The sequence below is a fragment of the Pollicipes pollicipes genome, unplaced genomic scaffold (assembly GCF_011947565.3).
Source record: "Pollicipes pollicipes isolate AB1234 unplaced genomic scaffold, Ppol_2.1 Scaffold_5724;HRSCAF=6776_pilon_pilon_pilon, whole genome shotgun sequence".
Lineage (NCBI taxonomy): Eukaryota > Metazoa > Arthropoda > Thecostraca > Pollicipedomorpha > Pollicipedidae > Pollicipes > Pollicipes pollicipes.
In genome coordinates this window covers 45,583,736-45,599,504 of record NW_023596746.1, presented here as the reverse complement: position 1 = coordinate 45,599,504, position 15,769 = coordinate 45,583,736, and the positions used below count along the sequence as shown (strand labels likewise).

Here is a 15,769-nt window from a genome sequence, read left to right as displayed (position 1 = left end):
TGTGGTATGTCTGCTCTCATGTCGAGGGGCTGTCAAACTTTCTTATTTCTGTGACTTAATGCTGCCTTACATGCCTGAGGTGCGTTGTCTTTTATTGATATGCATAGCATATGTTTGCAGAACATATGCGTCACGCCCTGTAATGTATGTGAATAGTGTGCGCGTGTGTGTGGGCATTATGCAACAAAGTAGTATTGTTTGTTAGAGGAAATGTGGATAAGAAAAATAAGTATATTCCCAGCTATGCACGGATTTTTAGCTACAAGTTGTAAGCATTTGAACTTACTTCAACCATCAGCATATGAGTCCACCTTGAGTCGATCCACCCAAGAGCAGAGGAATGCGGGTTGATGATTTCTCTAGGTGATGGGGTAACCAATAGCCTCTCCCAGAGCTTTTCTGTTTTGTTATTAGAGCGTATTTAGACACCTGGTATTTGCCATGTGTCCTGAATTGTAGATGTTTGACGTTTACAATTCCTTATTCCCGATTTTTATCATCCATACTCCCGCTGCGGTGTAATTGGCTTTCTGACCGCCCGACTTCCAGCATATTTTGTAATTATGTTGCGCTTTCCACTGCCGCCTCGATCGGTGTGTGCTGTTTCCTTTGCTCTGTATGTACCTCCCCTCCATCATCTTTAGTTATGCACATCATTTTTATATATTTCAGAATGCTAAAAAACTTGATTGGCTTGATGTACATAGCGTCTTATTTCCCAACATTTATTTATGTTGTATCTCATAATACATCCAAACAGCCGTTTTCACGCGTAAGCCAAGATCTTAATATGGAGTGCCCGCTAAGGAATCAGTGTTCACGGAAAGCAAAAGACCACCATGTGACTGCACGTGACGCGAACTATGAAACTAAATTCCTCAAACGGACCTTTTCCACCACATAGCCGAAAGGAAAGCCATAGCTTTTTTAGCCCTTTTCGGTGCCAAGTCAACGATAACTCCTTGGGATCTGTCGGAGTATTTCAAACGGCTCATCCGCCCTTTCATCGGATACTTTCTTCAAAAACGAAACGCATTACCACTGACCAATCAGTGGTTGAAGTGCATGGTGTAAGCTTGCGCGGCCTGTTCTCCGCCACATTCGTAGTGGCCAAGGAGCCGAAAAGCATTCTGATCGCGCTGCGTTCATGCGTGAGCGATGAGCCAGTGGTAGAAATGCTAGTGGCAGCTGCTTCGCCGCCAACGCATCACAAACACATTATTTCCGATGATCAGTCTGATGTATCTTCGTAATATCTCTTAAAAGGCCTATCGGCATAACTGCCGATAGGTCTAATAACCTCGTAGCTACGCTTCAACCTTCTAAATAAACTGCGTGTGAAGACGGCTAATGTTTTATTTATCTTTGTATTCCTCGGATCATTTCTTCGGTTTCTCCTTAGCACTGCTCTGGAAAAACAATGACCGCATTTCCATTGGCAATGCCGTAGGCAGATCAAGTTGTTTACCCTACGCCGCACTGGATTAAATAAGTCACTTTTTAGGTATTGTAAATGTCTCCGCGTACCCAATACCCATAAAAACAGCTCATCAGCTCGAACCTTGGCCGAATGACTCTGTAATGTCACAGTTATATCGGCCATTTTCAAACCAATCCGACCTCCAGTCGGCTGGAACTGCCTCTGGAAACGTGGTCTTTGTGGTGTGCTGTATATTGATTTCACGGCTTCTGCATGGTGAGCGTCACACGCCGGTTAGCGCTGGCACCTGACATGGCACCTCAGCTGTAGCCACCCGGGACGCCTCGCCGCCGCAGGACTTGCCATCGCTATGACCCGTTGTACCTGATCACTCAGCACTAATAACGCATAGCGGCCAAGTGCTAAAGCTGACCTTTGCTAAAACGCAAGCGGCGGCGACGATCCAGCTGGCTACGCTCGAGCCTGTAGAGTCCGACTGTTTAGTGGATGAGTGGGTGCGTTAGTGGGTGTGGGTGTGGATGTGTTTCACTGAAACTAGTCACTGTTTCCAGCAGGCTGTAGACATTTATATCCGGGTGGCCTATTGAGAATGAGTGCTGGAGCGAGTGAATAAGGGCGTGTGTGTTTGCCACTGTGATTATTTGGAGCTGCCTTTGCACAAATCATGTCTGGTTGCACTTCGTTTTGTTCAGCTCGGAGTCATGTCGCCCGGAGGTTGGCGCCGTCTTCCCGTGCTGGACGGCCTTCAGAGGTTGAAGCACGCCACTCGTTGCTTGCGCCGTGTGTTGCCGCCCGGCCGAGCCGGCGGGCGGCGCCATCCTCCGAGCGCTGCCGCGCACACACATATTCCGTCTTCTGCACTGTTGGCTACGTCACTCCCGTTTCCCGCTCAAGGTGTTCGGAAATATGAAGTTCGATCCCGACACGGATCTGAACAGGCACAACAACTTTCAAAGTTTCTTCGCCTCTGTGTTGTTACTTTTTCGGTGAGTCATTGTGTCTGCCGGCGCCTCGGCGGGCCGCATGCCGCACCGGGCCCCGCCGCCGGCCGCTCCCGCACGCGCCCCGTCGCAGAGTCGCTAGACTAGAGGCGTCGCATGGCCCGCTCTCAGAGCCGACACGTCCCGCTCCTTCTCCCCTTCCCTGCCCCAGCCCGTCTCCACCGCACCGCGGCCGCGACTGCTAAAGATCTTCCGCTCCGACGAGGCCAGTCGTGGCCGCGCCCAGTCGCCTCGTCATGCGAGCGTGGGTGGGCGCCGGTACCGGCGGCGGCCACGGGCGCCCTGTCCACACGGCAGCACAGCTGGCAGCGCTCCGGCAGTAGGGAGAAAACGAAAAATGTCCAATGCCAGGCATCATATATGCGCTGGCATTGTGCTGGCATGGCATATGCTGCTGCCTGGTGTGTCGGGTGTGACTGAGTAAGCTTTGAACTGGTTGATGAGTGCACCTAGGCCGTGTCCGTCTGCGTGTTTTTGTGTGAGTGTGTTCGTCTGGCGTTTGAAGTCGGCCTGAAGGCATTTTTGCGCCTGCAGATGTATGCTCGGGCGCGTGTGCGTGCGAGAGTCAGGTGCGTGAGCGAGTGATGCGAACATGCCCGTATGGCTGGCTCGGGGCGTGTCTTCACATACGACTCCTGAGGTGGAACGCCAACAATTTGTGGAATTTGTATTTTCAGTGTTTCAATTAGGTCAAGATCGCGTCAACATGACCATGAGCACTCCGAGGATCAGGGCAAGTCTTTGCATACCTACGTAAAGCAGCAGTGCCTTGATATCTGTCAATTTTTGCGTCAGAAATAGTATTTTCAATCACATTTCATTGACACACATATTACTAATGAAACCAAGGAGAGCCAACGGACAGCAGCGGCGTCTTCGGAGCTCACCCAGTCTACAGCCAGCACATCCACATATCCCGCATGCCCCGCCGAACCTTGTCAAGTCTACAGTCGCCGCTCCTCCATCTAGGACTAGTTGACCTTAGGCCAGGTACCCCAGGTGTAGGTGATGCAGTGCTGGGTGTGTCGAGTAGGTGGTCGAGTTATCATCATGAGTTGCATTTTGTAAGCTGACCGTGTCTTGATACCTATTTTTGTCCCTTAGGTATTTGGTAACATAGCTTTGGACTCCAAAACTTCCATATCTAGGCACAATAACTTCCGTCACTTCTTTCAAGCGCTAATGTTGCTGTTCAGGTAACTGTATGATTGTGAATACGTGTTGTTGGGTGTGTCTTTCATCTGATCTTTGCCGTTTCTTAAGTTTACACTCATACATTCATCGTTGAACCACCAAGCCAAGCATGTGTTTGCCTTATTTCTGTACTTTACATATTTGCACATTTATATGCATCGCACCAATTTAGATATGCATATACTTTAAGAGGGAACTAACGTGACCACGTGCGTCCAAACGCTGCACCAAAGACAATTGTTGTGCCTTTAAAAAACAATTAAACCACATCACATTTGCAATGTTTGATACACGGCACGGTTCCTTTCAGTTGTTTTGCTTCTTATGTCATTTAAGTTCACATGATATTGAGTTCGGTTTCATTTAATATCATGCCATTGAGACGCTGCTCGAATTTCTGGCTGTGTGGCTAATGATGCTATGCATGCCGTAAAGCGCTAATCTTTCTGGAATATAGAACGTAGAAGTGGCTGCTGCCTGGGTCCACCTTATTTTGCTTCACGGGCTTATTGTAGTTTGAGGCATTTCGTTATTTGTGCTCATCTCATCAATCTATCTGCCATCACTGTTTCAGAGGAATATATTCTGTCAAGTTTATTTACAATTGTATCATGAAGCTCAGTGATAGCTGCCACGAACTGGATCAAATTGTGGTTCCTTTCATTTGAACTTCAGCAACATGTTAAGTCATGCTCACGCGCCTGTAACCCGTTCTATTCATAGATATCTGACGCTTTTATTTTTTGATGTAATGTGCTCCCCTTTGTATGAGCATAAAGATGAAAGTGTTTTCTTGTACGAATAATGCAGCAACATGCATTATTTCACGGGCATTTAGACAGGTTTGCAATTTTCGCAGCGTGCATTCATTGCTCCATTCGTATCCTCGATTTGTGCGGTTATTCGTGTGGTTCCAACCGCAGGCTTTTCGCATATCTTTCTCACACCTTACCGAGCAATACATAAATCCCGTCGCCGAGCATCGCATCCTGGCGTGACGTCACACCGCCGGTGTGACGTCACAATGGCGCCAGGCGGGCGGCAGTGGCGGGAGCGGTGCCGGCACTGATCCTGCCGCTCCCCAGATGCGCTACGGGTGAGGCGTGGCAGAGCATCATGCTGGCCTGCGTCAAGAACAAGCCGTGCGACGAGCGAGCGCTGAGGCCAGGAGAGGAGCGCGTCTGCGGCTCTGACCTGGCCTACGGCTACTTCGTCTCCTTCATTTTCTTCTGCTCGTTCCTGGTGAGACTGCGGCGTGGTCGGAGCCCTGGTCTCGGGAAGACGATGGTGTCGCACTAGCGGAGAACGGCGGAAACAGGCGATGGTGTTCGGTGGGGAGGATTTGGGACTGCTGGGTATCAGCATAGAGCATGCATCACACATGACGGGAAAGTAATCAGTATTCTTAGATGAGTATTGCTACGACGTTTACCATTGATATCAGCTGTAATGCTCTGATGTAAAAATTGGCGTCGGTGCTCATCACAGGACAGCAGCTTGCAGGATTTGCATTGCTGACGATTCAACACGTTCTCCAGATGCTCAACCTGTTCGTGGCCGTCATCATGGACAACTTTGACTACCTGACGCGCGACTCGTCTATCCTGGGCGCCCACCACCTGGACGAGTTCCACCGCATCTGGGCCGAATACGACCCGAACGCCACGTAAGTTCGCCACCGGCTGCCCCAGTTGCTGTGCGCAGAATTGAACGCATTCAACCGCCCGATACAAAAGCGGTGCACGCTCCATCATGCTTGATGGAGCATCGCTTGGGCGCAGTGGCTCGGTGCAAACCATTGTTTGATGCATGCACACTTTTTACATTTCTTGTAAACGCTAGAAATAAAACAGGTGGCCTTCTGCGGACAGACGGACTTTTGTGGAGACAGTGAAGTATCGGGCAGAGACGAGAAGGTTTCTAAATTATATATAGGGTCGATGGAGGCTGGAATTTTTTCATGTTCGAACCTCTGTACGATATTCGCTGACTCGTATGCCTCTCAGTTGCATTCATTTGGGATAGCGAGAGAGGCAGAGACTACCATGCCTTGTAATGCGGGTCAGTATAAACCACCGTGGGCGCAGTGACTGCAATATCGTGTTATGCATACCAAAGACGACGGCTGAACAGCGGCCGAACCGCTCCTGACCAGAGAACCGCAAACCACAGATCAAAACACCTGTTCAGAGCCTGTGTGCAGAAGGCGGCAGATCGGTAGAACTTCGCTCGGTGGCTCTTGAAGTGATGTCTAGCGCTGTGTGTACCGAGCACTGTGTGTACCGAGCGCTGCGATGCGAACTTGGTCCTGACGCACTACTGTGTCGTCATGTTGCATATTGTGCGTGGCAGGGGACGCATCGAGTACACGGAGATGTACGACATGTTGCGGAACATGGAGCCACCGCTGGGCTTCGGCAACAAGTGTCCGTACCGGCTGGCGCACAAGAAGCTGATCCGAATGAACATGCCGATCGGCGCAGACGGCAAAGTGCAGTTTACCACCACACTGTTCGCCCTCATCAGGGAGAACCTCAGCATCAAGATGCGGCCAGGTGAGACCGGGCGACACCCTACGGTAGGCGGCGAGCAGCCTCAGGCAAACCATAGTTGGAAACAATGTACGTGCCAACAAAGGGAGCGGCTAGTAGTGCCGAGTGGCATTGCGTTTGAGATTTGCGTAATTGTCGGTATGTGCGTTGACTTGATCTTTGAGTTGAGGGATTTAGTTTTGTTTTCACGTGAGAGCGATTGCGCATTTACTGTCGCCCGACTGGCTGGTTAGGTTACATACTCCATCATGTTTACAAACCAGAAGCTCCACAAAACCTCCCTTTATCGATCGAAGTTCCAAGAAGCGTATACCTCCTGTCTGGCATTTAGGTGCTCAGATTACCTGTTATTTAGGGCCTAGATAGCCATTGTGCCTAAGCATGACGGGCGTCTGATACGGTGACGGCGTGTGCCTGTTGTTCTCGCAGCTGAAGAGATGGACCAGGCGGACTCCGAACTGCGGACCACCATCACCAAAATATGGCCACTGCAAGCCAAGAAAATGCTTGATCTTTTGGTGCCACCAAAGGACGGTAAGATCGCTTTGTAACTGTGTTAAACGACCACATCTGCAGAGTAAACATATACCCCCTCCCCAGACTGCAACCATACACGAACATTCTGACTGCAATGAGGGTAACTGAACGCTGATCATTCTTATTGAGAAACCAGCTGTCCCTTAGTCCCCCAGGTGATAATGCGGCTTCTATAATGGAGCTGAGAGTAATGTAGGAATGTCTCGTGAGAAAACCATGCTTGTGTTTGAGAATGGGACCAACTGTGTTTCAGTAATCCTAGGACATTTAACCGCCAACGTTTAACATTACCGAACGTCCAAGTTCTAATGTTTGTGAATGGCACTTCAATAAATACTCCGACCAACAGAGCTGGGACCAAACAAGCTCACTGTGGGCAAGATCTACGCCGGTCTCCTCATACTGGAGAACTGGAAGAGCACGCGGTTTGGCCAGATACCGGCCGAGAACCAACCGGTATGTTCCATCTTGCCTACTCGTGTCTTTTAAAACATTGCAACGTTTTTGCGGAACCAGACACCGTGAGACTGGTCATGCTCGAAATAACTATTGACATTGATTGACATTGGAGTAGGTGATTTCTACCGGCGCAGTGTGTGAGGCCGAGTAACGTCGCTGATTCCTACCAGCGCAGTGTGTGAGGCCGAGTAACGTCGCATCGACATGAGCTCATGGCGTTGTCCTGGGACTCGTGGGGGTGGGAGCCGCGCTGACCTGTTTGATTGTGACGATTGATCAGACATTTGATCAGACGCCTGCATGATTGTGGCGTGGTGTTCGGGTATAGTGCGTGCCTTAGTGTCGCAGGATGCCGGGAATGGTGCGCGGGAGCAGGACAGGTCGGGTCAGATCTGCGTCGATGTGTAGGTGATGCTAGATGTCACGCGGACGGGCGGTCCGGTGTTGTAAGACACGGGTACACCGTCTCGAGGCCAGCGCCAGGGTTTTGAACTGAAAGGTGTCTAGCGCCATTGTTTAGCCGCGGGATGTGAGTCGGCTGCCGACCGACAGGGCATGTGTAAGCCGAATAGCCGATAGCCCGGAGCTCAGTGAACGCTAGCACTAGCCGAGAATGGATATCAACGGTGTACAGGCTCGATTGCGAGGCCCAACGGCTAGTTGATAGTGTTCTGTGTCTGTTCTTTTCAGGAGAAGCAGGAGCTAGTGCCCCCAGACTCGGTAGTATACACGTCTAGTCTTTCCCACTCTTTCTTTCGTTGCTTTGGGTTTTGTTGCTTGACTAGGTCTAGGCTATAGCGTTTGACATTGGAGACTGACGCATGCGTGCCCGCCGGGTGCTAGGCCGTAGCGCAGGGTTTGCATTGCATGGCAGTCACGGGCTTGTTCCTGATGCAGAGAGCACCGAGTGTCACCTCGCGACACGCGCTTTGTCTCTGGCAGCGGGCACCGCGTGCCGTTCTGTCGCCGGTGTGGGTGTCGAGGCGTCGCGCCGCCCTGCCAACGGGGGCGCGTCCGCTCGCGCTGACCGTGCTGTCTCGCTCGGGCGCCGCAGAAAGCCAGTTTGCTAGAGCGCATCATGGGCATAGCGCGGCCGATGAACCCGCGCTCGGCAGCTGAGTCGCGCCCGGAGGCGGCCGAGGCGGCCGCGGCGCCGCCCCGCGCCACCGCCGACGACGACGACGAGCCCTGCGACAGCGACGACCGCCAGAGCGTAAGGTGAGCGCGATCGCTTGATGTAGGGATCAAACGGTCCCCGTATGATAATTTTAAAGGATGTTTTGAATTGGTGTAATTTTTGGTCCTTATCCGCTGTCACGAATTGTAGCGGAAGCATCAGCAATCTAAATGCCAGATTAATATGTGTTATGCGCGTCATTGAGTATCTCTGTGACAACAAGATCAAAACGGCCAGACTGCCAATCCGTTCTCGTTGTTGCAACGCGACAGCACGGGTGATTCAATTGGTTTAAGTCTTGTTCTACTGCTAGACATTACAAGCTTCCTGCGTTTTCAAGCTTGAGCTGAATTGACTGAATGGTTGAGTATAAGTCTCCTTTATATGCTTGCATCAGTGTTTCCACGTAAGTCATCTACTGACGGCAGGTTTTGTGGTTGAAAAGAAGCGTGCAATGGTTTGTTTGTGCACCACACCTGAGAGAATCTGACCAAATGCTTGAGTTGTTTTCTACTGCGGTATATGCCTTCGCGTTGATCGACCTGTCCAGCCAGCCTAACGCAGACTGACTGTGATTCATTCCATTGACCGACTGACAGGCTCGTCTGAGGAATACAGACACGCCGAGCAACACAGATACCTGTGTTCCAGTGCTCTGTCCGACAGAGAGACTTGTCCGAGTTGGACGGACATAGTTATTGTTCCAGTGCTCCAGCCGACTGACGACTGTTGTTCCCGCGTCCAGGCCGCGCTGCAGTGCTCCTGAACGTACCCGGAGCTGGTCAGTGTCTGATCCGTCCCCCTGCGCCCCTCTCTCGACAGTTTACTTGAGCCGAGCAGCGGCGCACCCAGTAAGAGTGTGGTGTACACGGAGGCGTCGGTGGAGCCATGGCACCGGCTGAGCGGCTCCGACTCACGGCTCTGGCGACCCGACGACGCACTGGCCGCCGGCCACCGGCGTCGCTCCACCTCTCAGCAGCTGCCGTCCCCCCGGGGCAGCGCCCAGGTAGCGGCGGCGGCCGCCCCTCCGGACGCGCCTCCTCCAGCGTGCGCGCTCTCTCGCTCTCGCTCTCTCTCTGGTCCTCCCTGTCGCTGTCCCTCGCTGTGCCCGCGCTGGCCTGTCAGGACTGGCTTTCTGTGGTCGACGCCCGACATCCGTCGCCGTTCGCTGTTCCCTGACGGCGCAGGCGGTGAGCGCGGCGCGGTCGGCTGGGCAGGCGCTGCTGGTTGCGGTGTAGGCGGCGAGCGTGGCGCGGTCGGCCAGGCAGGCGCTGCTGATGTGCGGCGCAGGCGGCGAGCGTGGCGCGGTCGGCCGGGCGGGCGCTGCTGATGTGCGGCGCAGGCGGCGAGCGTAGCGCGGTCGGCCGGGCGGGCGCTGCTGATGTGCGGCGGGCTGCCGCTTTGGGCGTGCAAAGCTCTCCAGAAGACTGAGGAACATTGGAGTTGGCTCCAGTCGTTGAGGATACGTTGCCTTAGCCAATGGGGCTCCAGTCGTTGGCTCGCGTCGGACTTGCACAGTAGACTTGAAGTTCCACGTTGTTTTAAGGTCGCAGTCCTTGGCTGTAGTTTTGGTGTAATTTGGATGTGTAGAAATCAGAATTCCTACACCAATAATTTTCAAAGTTCCATTCGTAAGGCTAGATTGTTTTCAACCAGCTCAAATTTCGTATCCACTATTTGTATATGCCTACTTCTGAACAGTTTGTATATAGCCACATAACTATCCATATATTTGTATGAATGATTCCCGAATAATGTTATGTTTGCAACCAAATGGAGGGTGACGACATAGCTCCACAGCATAGTCGGCCAGGCTTCGAAGTGTCTTTGGCCGGTTTGGCTGCAGTTGTGTTGGTGTCGTCAGTTCAGGACAATGGGCTTGTTTTAGCCGGTCAGCCCTCTTGTGGACGTCACCGACTGGATCCGTCAGGCCAGTGGATCCTGGGAAGGCAGCCCTGACTCCCGGCGGTCTTTGGAAGTGAGTCGTCTCCTTTGCCGGACTCATGGAGTGATGAAGTGCGCTCCATGTGTCCCGGTTTGTAGACTGGCGAGTTCACCGTCGTCCGTCTAGACGATTGTCACGATCAATATTCCATGCACGGCGTTACAGAGCCATACCCCCCCCCCCCCTCCCCCCTCTCTCCTCGTGTAGTCAGTTGTCAGCTGACGCCCATGTATACGCGGTGTATGTCGCCGGCACTAATTGGCAGTAACGATCAAAATTCTTGAAATATAATAGGTCGTTTGATATGCACCGCTTAAAATAGATAGGATTAGAGAGCACAGGACATATTCCGCGGTCATGTTACCTTGGCCGGGCAAGACTTACGGTGCTGCACGAGTTAAGTGACATTCCGTAGAGCAGGCATGTTTCTGACCCCGTACAGATTGGGCTTGAGTCATCACACCTGTCATCCGCATTCCATTTGGGACCAGCTGTAACGTAGTGTGTGTTGTGTAGACATGTTACTAGCTGGATAGTCTTTTAAACCATGGCACTACAGTGAAGTCGTATAGTTCCATTTAAGTGGTCTTATGGTAGGCGTACATTTATTGCATTTTAAGCAATGAAGATCAATGTATGCAATATTCATTCAAACACACTGCATTATCATGTGCATGCATATTTTAGAAACACGTTTGTGGGTGTCTGTGCGTATAAAGCCGGAAAATGCATAACATAATGGCTATGATAATATAATAACAGCGAGCTAAATAGAGCAAGAGTCGACCACCTGAGCAGGAAGTTGGATCCGTTGGTTTCTCATGCGGTGCGACACTAAATATTTGGACAAGGTTTTTGTTCTGAAGAGATGATAGTACGGCACAATATCCATGGCTGAATCACATTTAATTCAATATCCATTTATATTTTTGGCCTTGGTCTTCGCACCTGCTTGACAAGACTACAGTATTTGTGCTTGCTCGTGAGACTCCTCTCGAAGCGATACCACTTGGGAAGCATCCTCGGTCACTTCTGAGGCGCAAGAGCATCCTGACCTCCCCTTTACAATGGCTCTCCAGCAGCAGCGCTGAGGCCCTTACAATGGCTATCCGGCAGCAGCGCTGAAGCCCTTACAACGGCTCTCCGACAGCAGTGCTCAAGCCTTTACAACGGCTCTCCGACAGCAACGCTGAAGCCTTTACAATGACTCTCCGACAGCAGCGCTGAAGCCCTTACAACGGTTCTCCAACAGCAACGCTGAAGCCCTTACAGTGGCTTTCCGACAGCAGTACTGAAAGCCTTACAATGGTTCTCCGACATCAGTCCTGAAACCCTTGGAGTTTTCGTGCGCATTGCTGGACTTTCCGTGTCAAAGTGCCAGAGCAATCTTCTTCTGAGCCTCACGCTGCTCTCCCGTGGTGTCTCCATCTGTTTTTCTCTCTTCTCATCTCTGAAAGAACAAGTTCTGCTTACTGTGAGTGTTGTCTGCCGGTCTGTCAAATTTCATCTTCTCTTGCCAAGTGCGCCGTGTCCTCTGCTGTATGGAACGGTGAGTTTGCAGGTATCGAACATGAATGTGACTGAGTTTTTCACAGCTTTGTGGGAGACACTGTGTCGCATGCATTTTGTACAACATATACAGACGGCATGATTTGTTATTCTTATGATATATTGCTGCTTTTCATACTTTGCGTTGAGCTGTTTTCGACGAAGGTTTTAATGTGATTCTTGGGGTTGGCTATGAGCCGGGAGTTGTCGAACTTATGCAATGGTATACCAGGTGACCTACTCAAACTGTACTTTTACCACAGCTGTTTCTTAGGAAAGTTGCTCATGGACGTCTGCTCGAGGATAAATCAAGAAGCGGCAGACCAAGCATCATGGTCACCTGCCGCGGTTGACCACAGTCAGACCAATAATGTTCACGCCCAGTTAAGCCATGTGCCTCGCGTCCGGGGTGCACCCGAACCCTGACTTGTCGAAGCCTCGGCCGGTCGCCTTCGAACTGACCGTGACCGCGGTGTCGGGCGCAGGGCGACCTGGCAGGCTCGCGGCGCAGCTCGATCGCCTCGCTGGTGACGCAGCTGCAGGGCAACTTCCGGGCTGGCAGCTTCAGGTCGCGCTCGCCCAGTCCGCGGGCGTACCACTCGCCGACGGCCTCGCTGCGGCGCGGCCGGCGGCCGCTCTCGCCCTACAGGGAGCGCTCGCCGTCGCCGGTCGGCTTGTTCCCGCGCGCCAGACTGCCCGGTAGGTGGCGCCCCGAGCGGTCGCGGGTGGCGGCGGCGGTCGTACTCCAGGTGGCGGAATAGGACAGGCCGTGCGGTCGTTTTTTGAGCCTTGCGTCTATACCCACTGACACGTCCGTTGGTCATTTATCGGAGAGAACACCACGCTGTCGGCGGATGGCCCGCCTCCGGCCTTGTTCGTTGGGTGCTCACACGCCGTCGCGCCGCCATCAGGTCCGCGGCCGCCCATGGACCAGTGCGACTGGTCACTGCCGCGCGGCCAGCGCCGCCTGCCGAACGAGCGGGCCGTCTCCATCAGCCCGGAGCGACGGCGGCGCGGCGAGCCCGCCTACGGCACCTCCTCCTTGGACCAGCAGAGCCGCTCGCCGTCACCGCCGGCGCCGCGGCGCGCCGGCAACTCGTACCCGACGCTGCCGACGCGGCGGAGTGGAGGCCGCCGCTTGCCGCCGACGCCGACGCGGCCGTCGACACTCGACCCGGCCGAGTTCCCGCAGGTGGCGCGCGCCGCCGGCTTCCGGCTGGCGCCGGCCGGCTCCGCCTTCAACTTCCCCAAGGTCAACGCTTCGCCGACGCACGCCCCGCGCCGCATGCCGACGCCGGGCGGCAGCGCGGCGCGGCGCCCGCCGCTGCCGCCGTACCCTGCCGAGCCGCAGCCACCACTCAGCTTCGAGCAGGCCGTGGCCATGGGTCGCGGCACACGGCAGCTGCCGTCGCCGATCGTGCCCAATGGCTACAAGCCGGGCGGCGGCCGGGGCGGCGCGCGCGCGGCCGGCCGCCGCCTGCCGCAGCCGGCCACCGACTCAGACGAGGAGGACTGGTGCTGACCGCGGCTCCGCCCTGCCGCCCCGGCAGTCTTTCAGCGTGCAGTGCAGACGTCTGTTGTGTGCCCTGCCGAGCGGGCGGCGCCCGCCACTGCCCCTTTTTGTACCGCGCGCCGACCGGCCTGAGCTCCGGATGACCGCCCCTCCCCCTTGTACATACTACGTATAGTTTGTATTATACATATACATACATAGCTAACATACATATATACTCTCATTGTAGTCAACTTAAATCAAAGGGTTTCGTATCTTCTTCATATTGCACCTGTTTCCGGTAAGGTGCAATGCTCGAGCCGCCTTACTCCTTGCTTGGATGACCCCCGATGTCTGACTGTACCCGCGCGCGCCGGTAACCGGCCCTGTTCGCCTGTGACCACGCCGGCCTGGACCGCCTGCTCCCGGGAATGCCCACGCCTCTGCCGCCAAAGCGCCGTGCAACCAAACTGCCTGATTTACGTGACTGCAAAGTGGTATACGAAAGCACGGGCGCACGAAAACCAAAGCGCGTCGAGTCGTGCCGCAATCTTGATCAGACAGCGCGGGGTAAAATGACCTGCTCTTCATTTCCGGCACGTTGTACCGGCACTGGCCGGGACGGCAGGCCTGTGCGTGAGTGTGCTTGCATCTGCGTGTGCGTCAGTACATTCTAAAATGTTGTGTCTGCAACTGAATGGTCCATTACCAACGCCTGCCACGACCAGCTAGCTCGGGTAGTGCGTTTTACAGTTCAGGTGGACGCTAGTTAGTCAGTCCGTGGCATGACAGATTTCCACAATTTTTCGTTCCTACAAACAACCGATCATTGTTGACCGATGGCTGGGCGCGCGCGCTGGCGAGGAGGCCCGTCCAGGATACCTGCACGACGCGGCCGGCTCGCGAGCCGTGGGACGTTCCCACTCAGTTAACCACCGCCCGCTCCGACGAGCCGAGCCGGGACGCCGCTGAGGCGCCCGCGGGGACAGGACCCCGTGTTACGTTGTTTGATCAGAGTATTTCCCGTTGCCGTTGCACGTTGGCTTTTCCGTTCCGATACGTCTATACTGTGCGTTCAATACGAGAGATTACTGCCGCGCCGCCCGGCGGCCGGCGGGCCTCGGACGGCCTTGAGGGCCTTAAGGGCCTTGCCGGCGGGCCTCGGACGGCGTGCTGTGAAAGGTGTACCGTGTGGTTGTTGTTTTATACACACGGCTTCCAGTCCTAGAATACATTTCCAATCCGAGCCCGCGTTTAGCGAAACTCATGTGTCGGGAAGAAGGAAGTGTGCCAGGCGCGTGCAGTGAGGACTTCGCATTGGAAACATGGAGGCTCGGACCTCAGTACGAGCGACACAACTAACAACGACCACCCTGCGACGGCCTGCACGGGCTGCCGGCAAACAACGCGACGCGAGCACTGCCATGCATGACCGAACCGTGAGGTTCCCGCCGCCCGTCTCCGTCATCGGGCGGAATCGCGCTAAGTGCCGCGTGCCAGCGCTCCCGCCAGCCGGCTGGCTCTGTCGCGCCGCCGACAGCTCCCGCCAGCCACCTGGCTCTGTCGCGCCGCCGACTGCTCCCACCAGCCGCCTGGCTCTGTCGCGCCGCCGACTGCTCCCGCCAATCGCCTGACTCTGTCGCGCCGCCGACTGCTCCCACCAGCCGCCTGGCTCTGTCGCGCCGCCGACTGCTCCCGCCAGCCACCTGGCTCTGTCGCGCCGCCGACTGCTCCCGCCAGCCACCTGGCTCTGTCGCGCCGCCGACTGCTCCCGCCAGCCACCTGGCTCTGTCGCGCCGCCGACTGCTCCCGCCAGCCACCTGGCTCTGTCGCGCCGCCGACTGCTCCCGCCAGCCACCTGGCTCTGTCGCGCCGCCGACTGCTCCCGCCAGCCACCTGGCTCTGTCGCGCCGCCGACTGCTCCCGCCAGCCGCCTGGCTCTGTCGCGCCGCCGACTGCTCCCGCCAGCCACCTGGCTCTGTCGCGCCGCCGACTGCTCCCGCCAGCCACCTGGCTCTGTCGCGCCGCCGACTGCTCCCGCCAGCCACCTGGCTCTGTCGCGCCGCCGACTGCTCCCGCCAGCCACCTGGCTCTGTCGCGCCGCCGACTGCTCCCACCAGCCGGCCGGCCGCGATGGCGAGGCACGCTTCCGACGAGCACTCAGCATTGCACGCCTTCTGGGCCGTAACATCTCGGTGTTGCGAAATTCAACGCGAGTTACGCTGGGTGCAAGAGCCTCCAGCCCAGTACCGTTGAATCCGGTGTGAACAGCGCCAATGAAGCTAACTCGCAAGCTTATACTCGTGATGCGCGACATGATCCCTCCGTAACGAAACAGCTGATGGCCCCAGAATGGACATGCTTGACGATTGCACTGTTTGGTATGACTATATCATAATTGTTGCGTCGCACATACTACCGCA

The 15,769-nt window shown here is 54.9% G+C and overlaps 2 protein-coding genes across 3 annotated transcripts in view; both read left to right on the top strand.

Annotated features, from left to right (window-relative positions):
• cac (calcium voltage-gated channel subunit cacophony) overlaps positions 1-12,345 on the top strand; it is a 59,592-nt gene extending 47,247 nt beyond the window's left edge. The window contains exons 30-37 of one of the 2 annotated variants that reach the window (XM_037227405.1): positions 3,547-3,638; positions 4,722-4,878; positions 5,175-5,302; positions 5,989-6,191; positions 6,618-6,722; positions 7,075-7,181; positions 7,875-7,904; positions 10,250-12,345. In XM_037227405.1, the coding sequence (XP_037083300.1) occupies positions 3,547-3,638; positions 4,722-4,878; positions 5,175-5,302; positions 5,989-6,191; positions 6,618-6,722; positions 7,075-7,181; positions 7,875-7,904; positions 10,250-10,432 (1,005 nt within the window). In that variant the 3' untranslated portion in view covers positions 10,433-12,345. Of the gene's footprint in view, positions 1-3,546; positions 3,639-4,721; positions 4,879-5,174; positions 5,303-5,988; positions 6,192-6,617; positions 6,723-7,074; positions 7,182-7,874; positions 7,905-8,238; positions 9,156-10,249 lie in introns of those variants that run through there. The other variant, XM_037227406.1, reaches the window with a different exon arrangement.
• LOC119103108 (voltage-dependent calcium channel type A subunit alpha-1-like) lies at positions 9,155-13,510 on the top strand. The gene is made up of 4 exons (XM_037226560.1): positions 9,155-9,367; positions 12,340-12,553; positions 12,766-13,288; positions 13,405-13,510. The coding sequence occupies exons 3-4, from the start codon at positions 12,780-12,782 to the stop codon at positions 13,508-13,510; spliced, it is 615 nt and encodes a 204-aa protein (XP_037082455.1). The 5' UTR covers positions 9,155-9,367; positions 12,340-12,553; positions 12,766-12,779.
• The last annotated feature ends 2,259 nt before the right edge of the window (positions 13,511-15,769 follow it).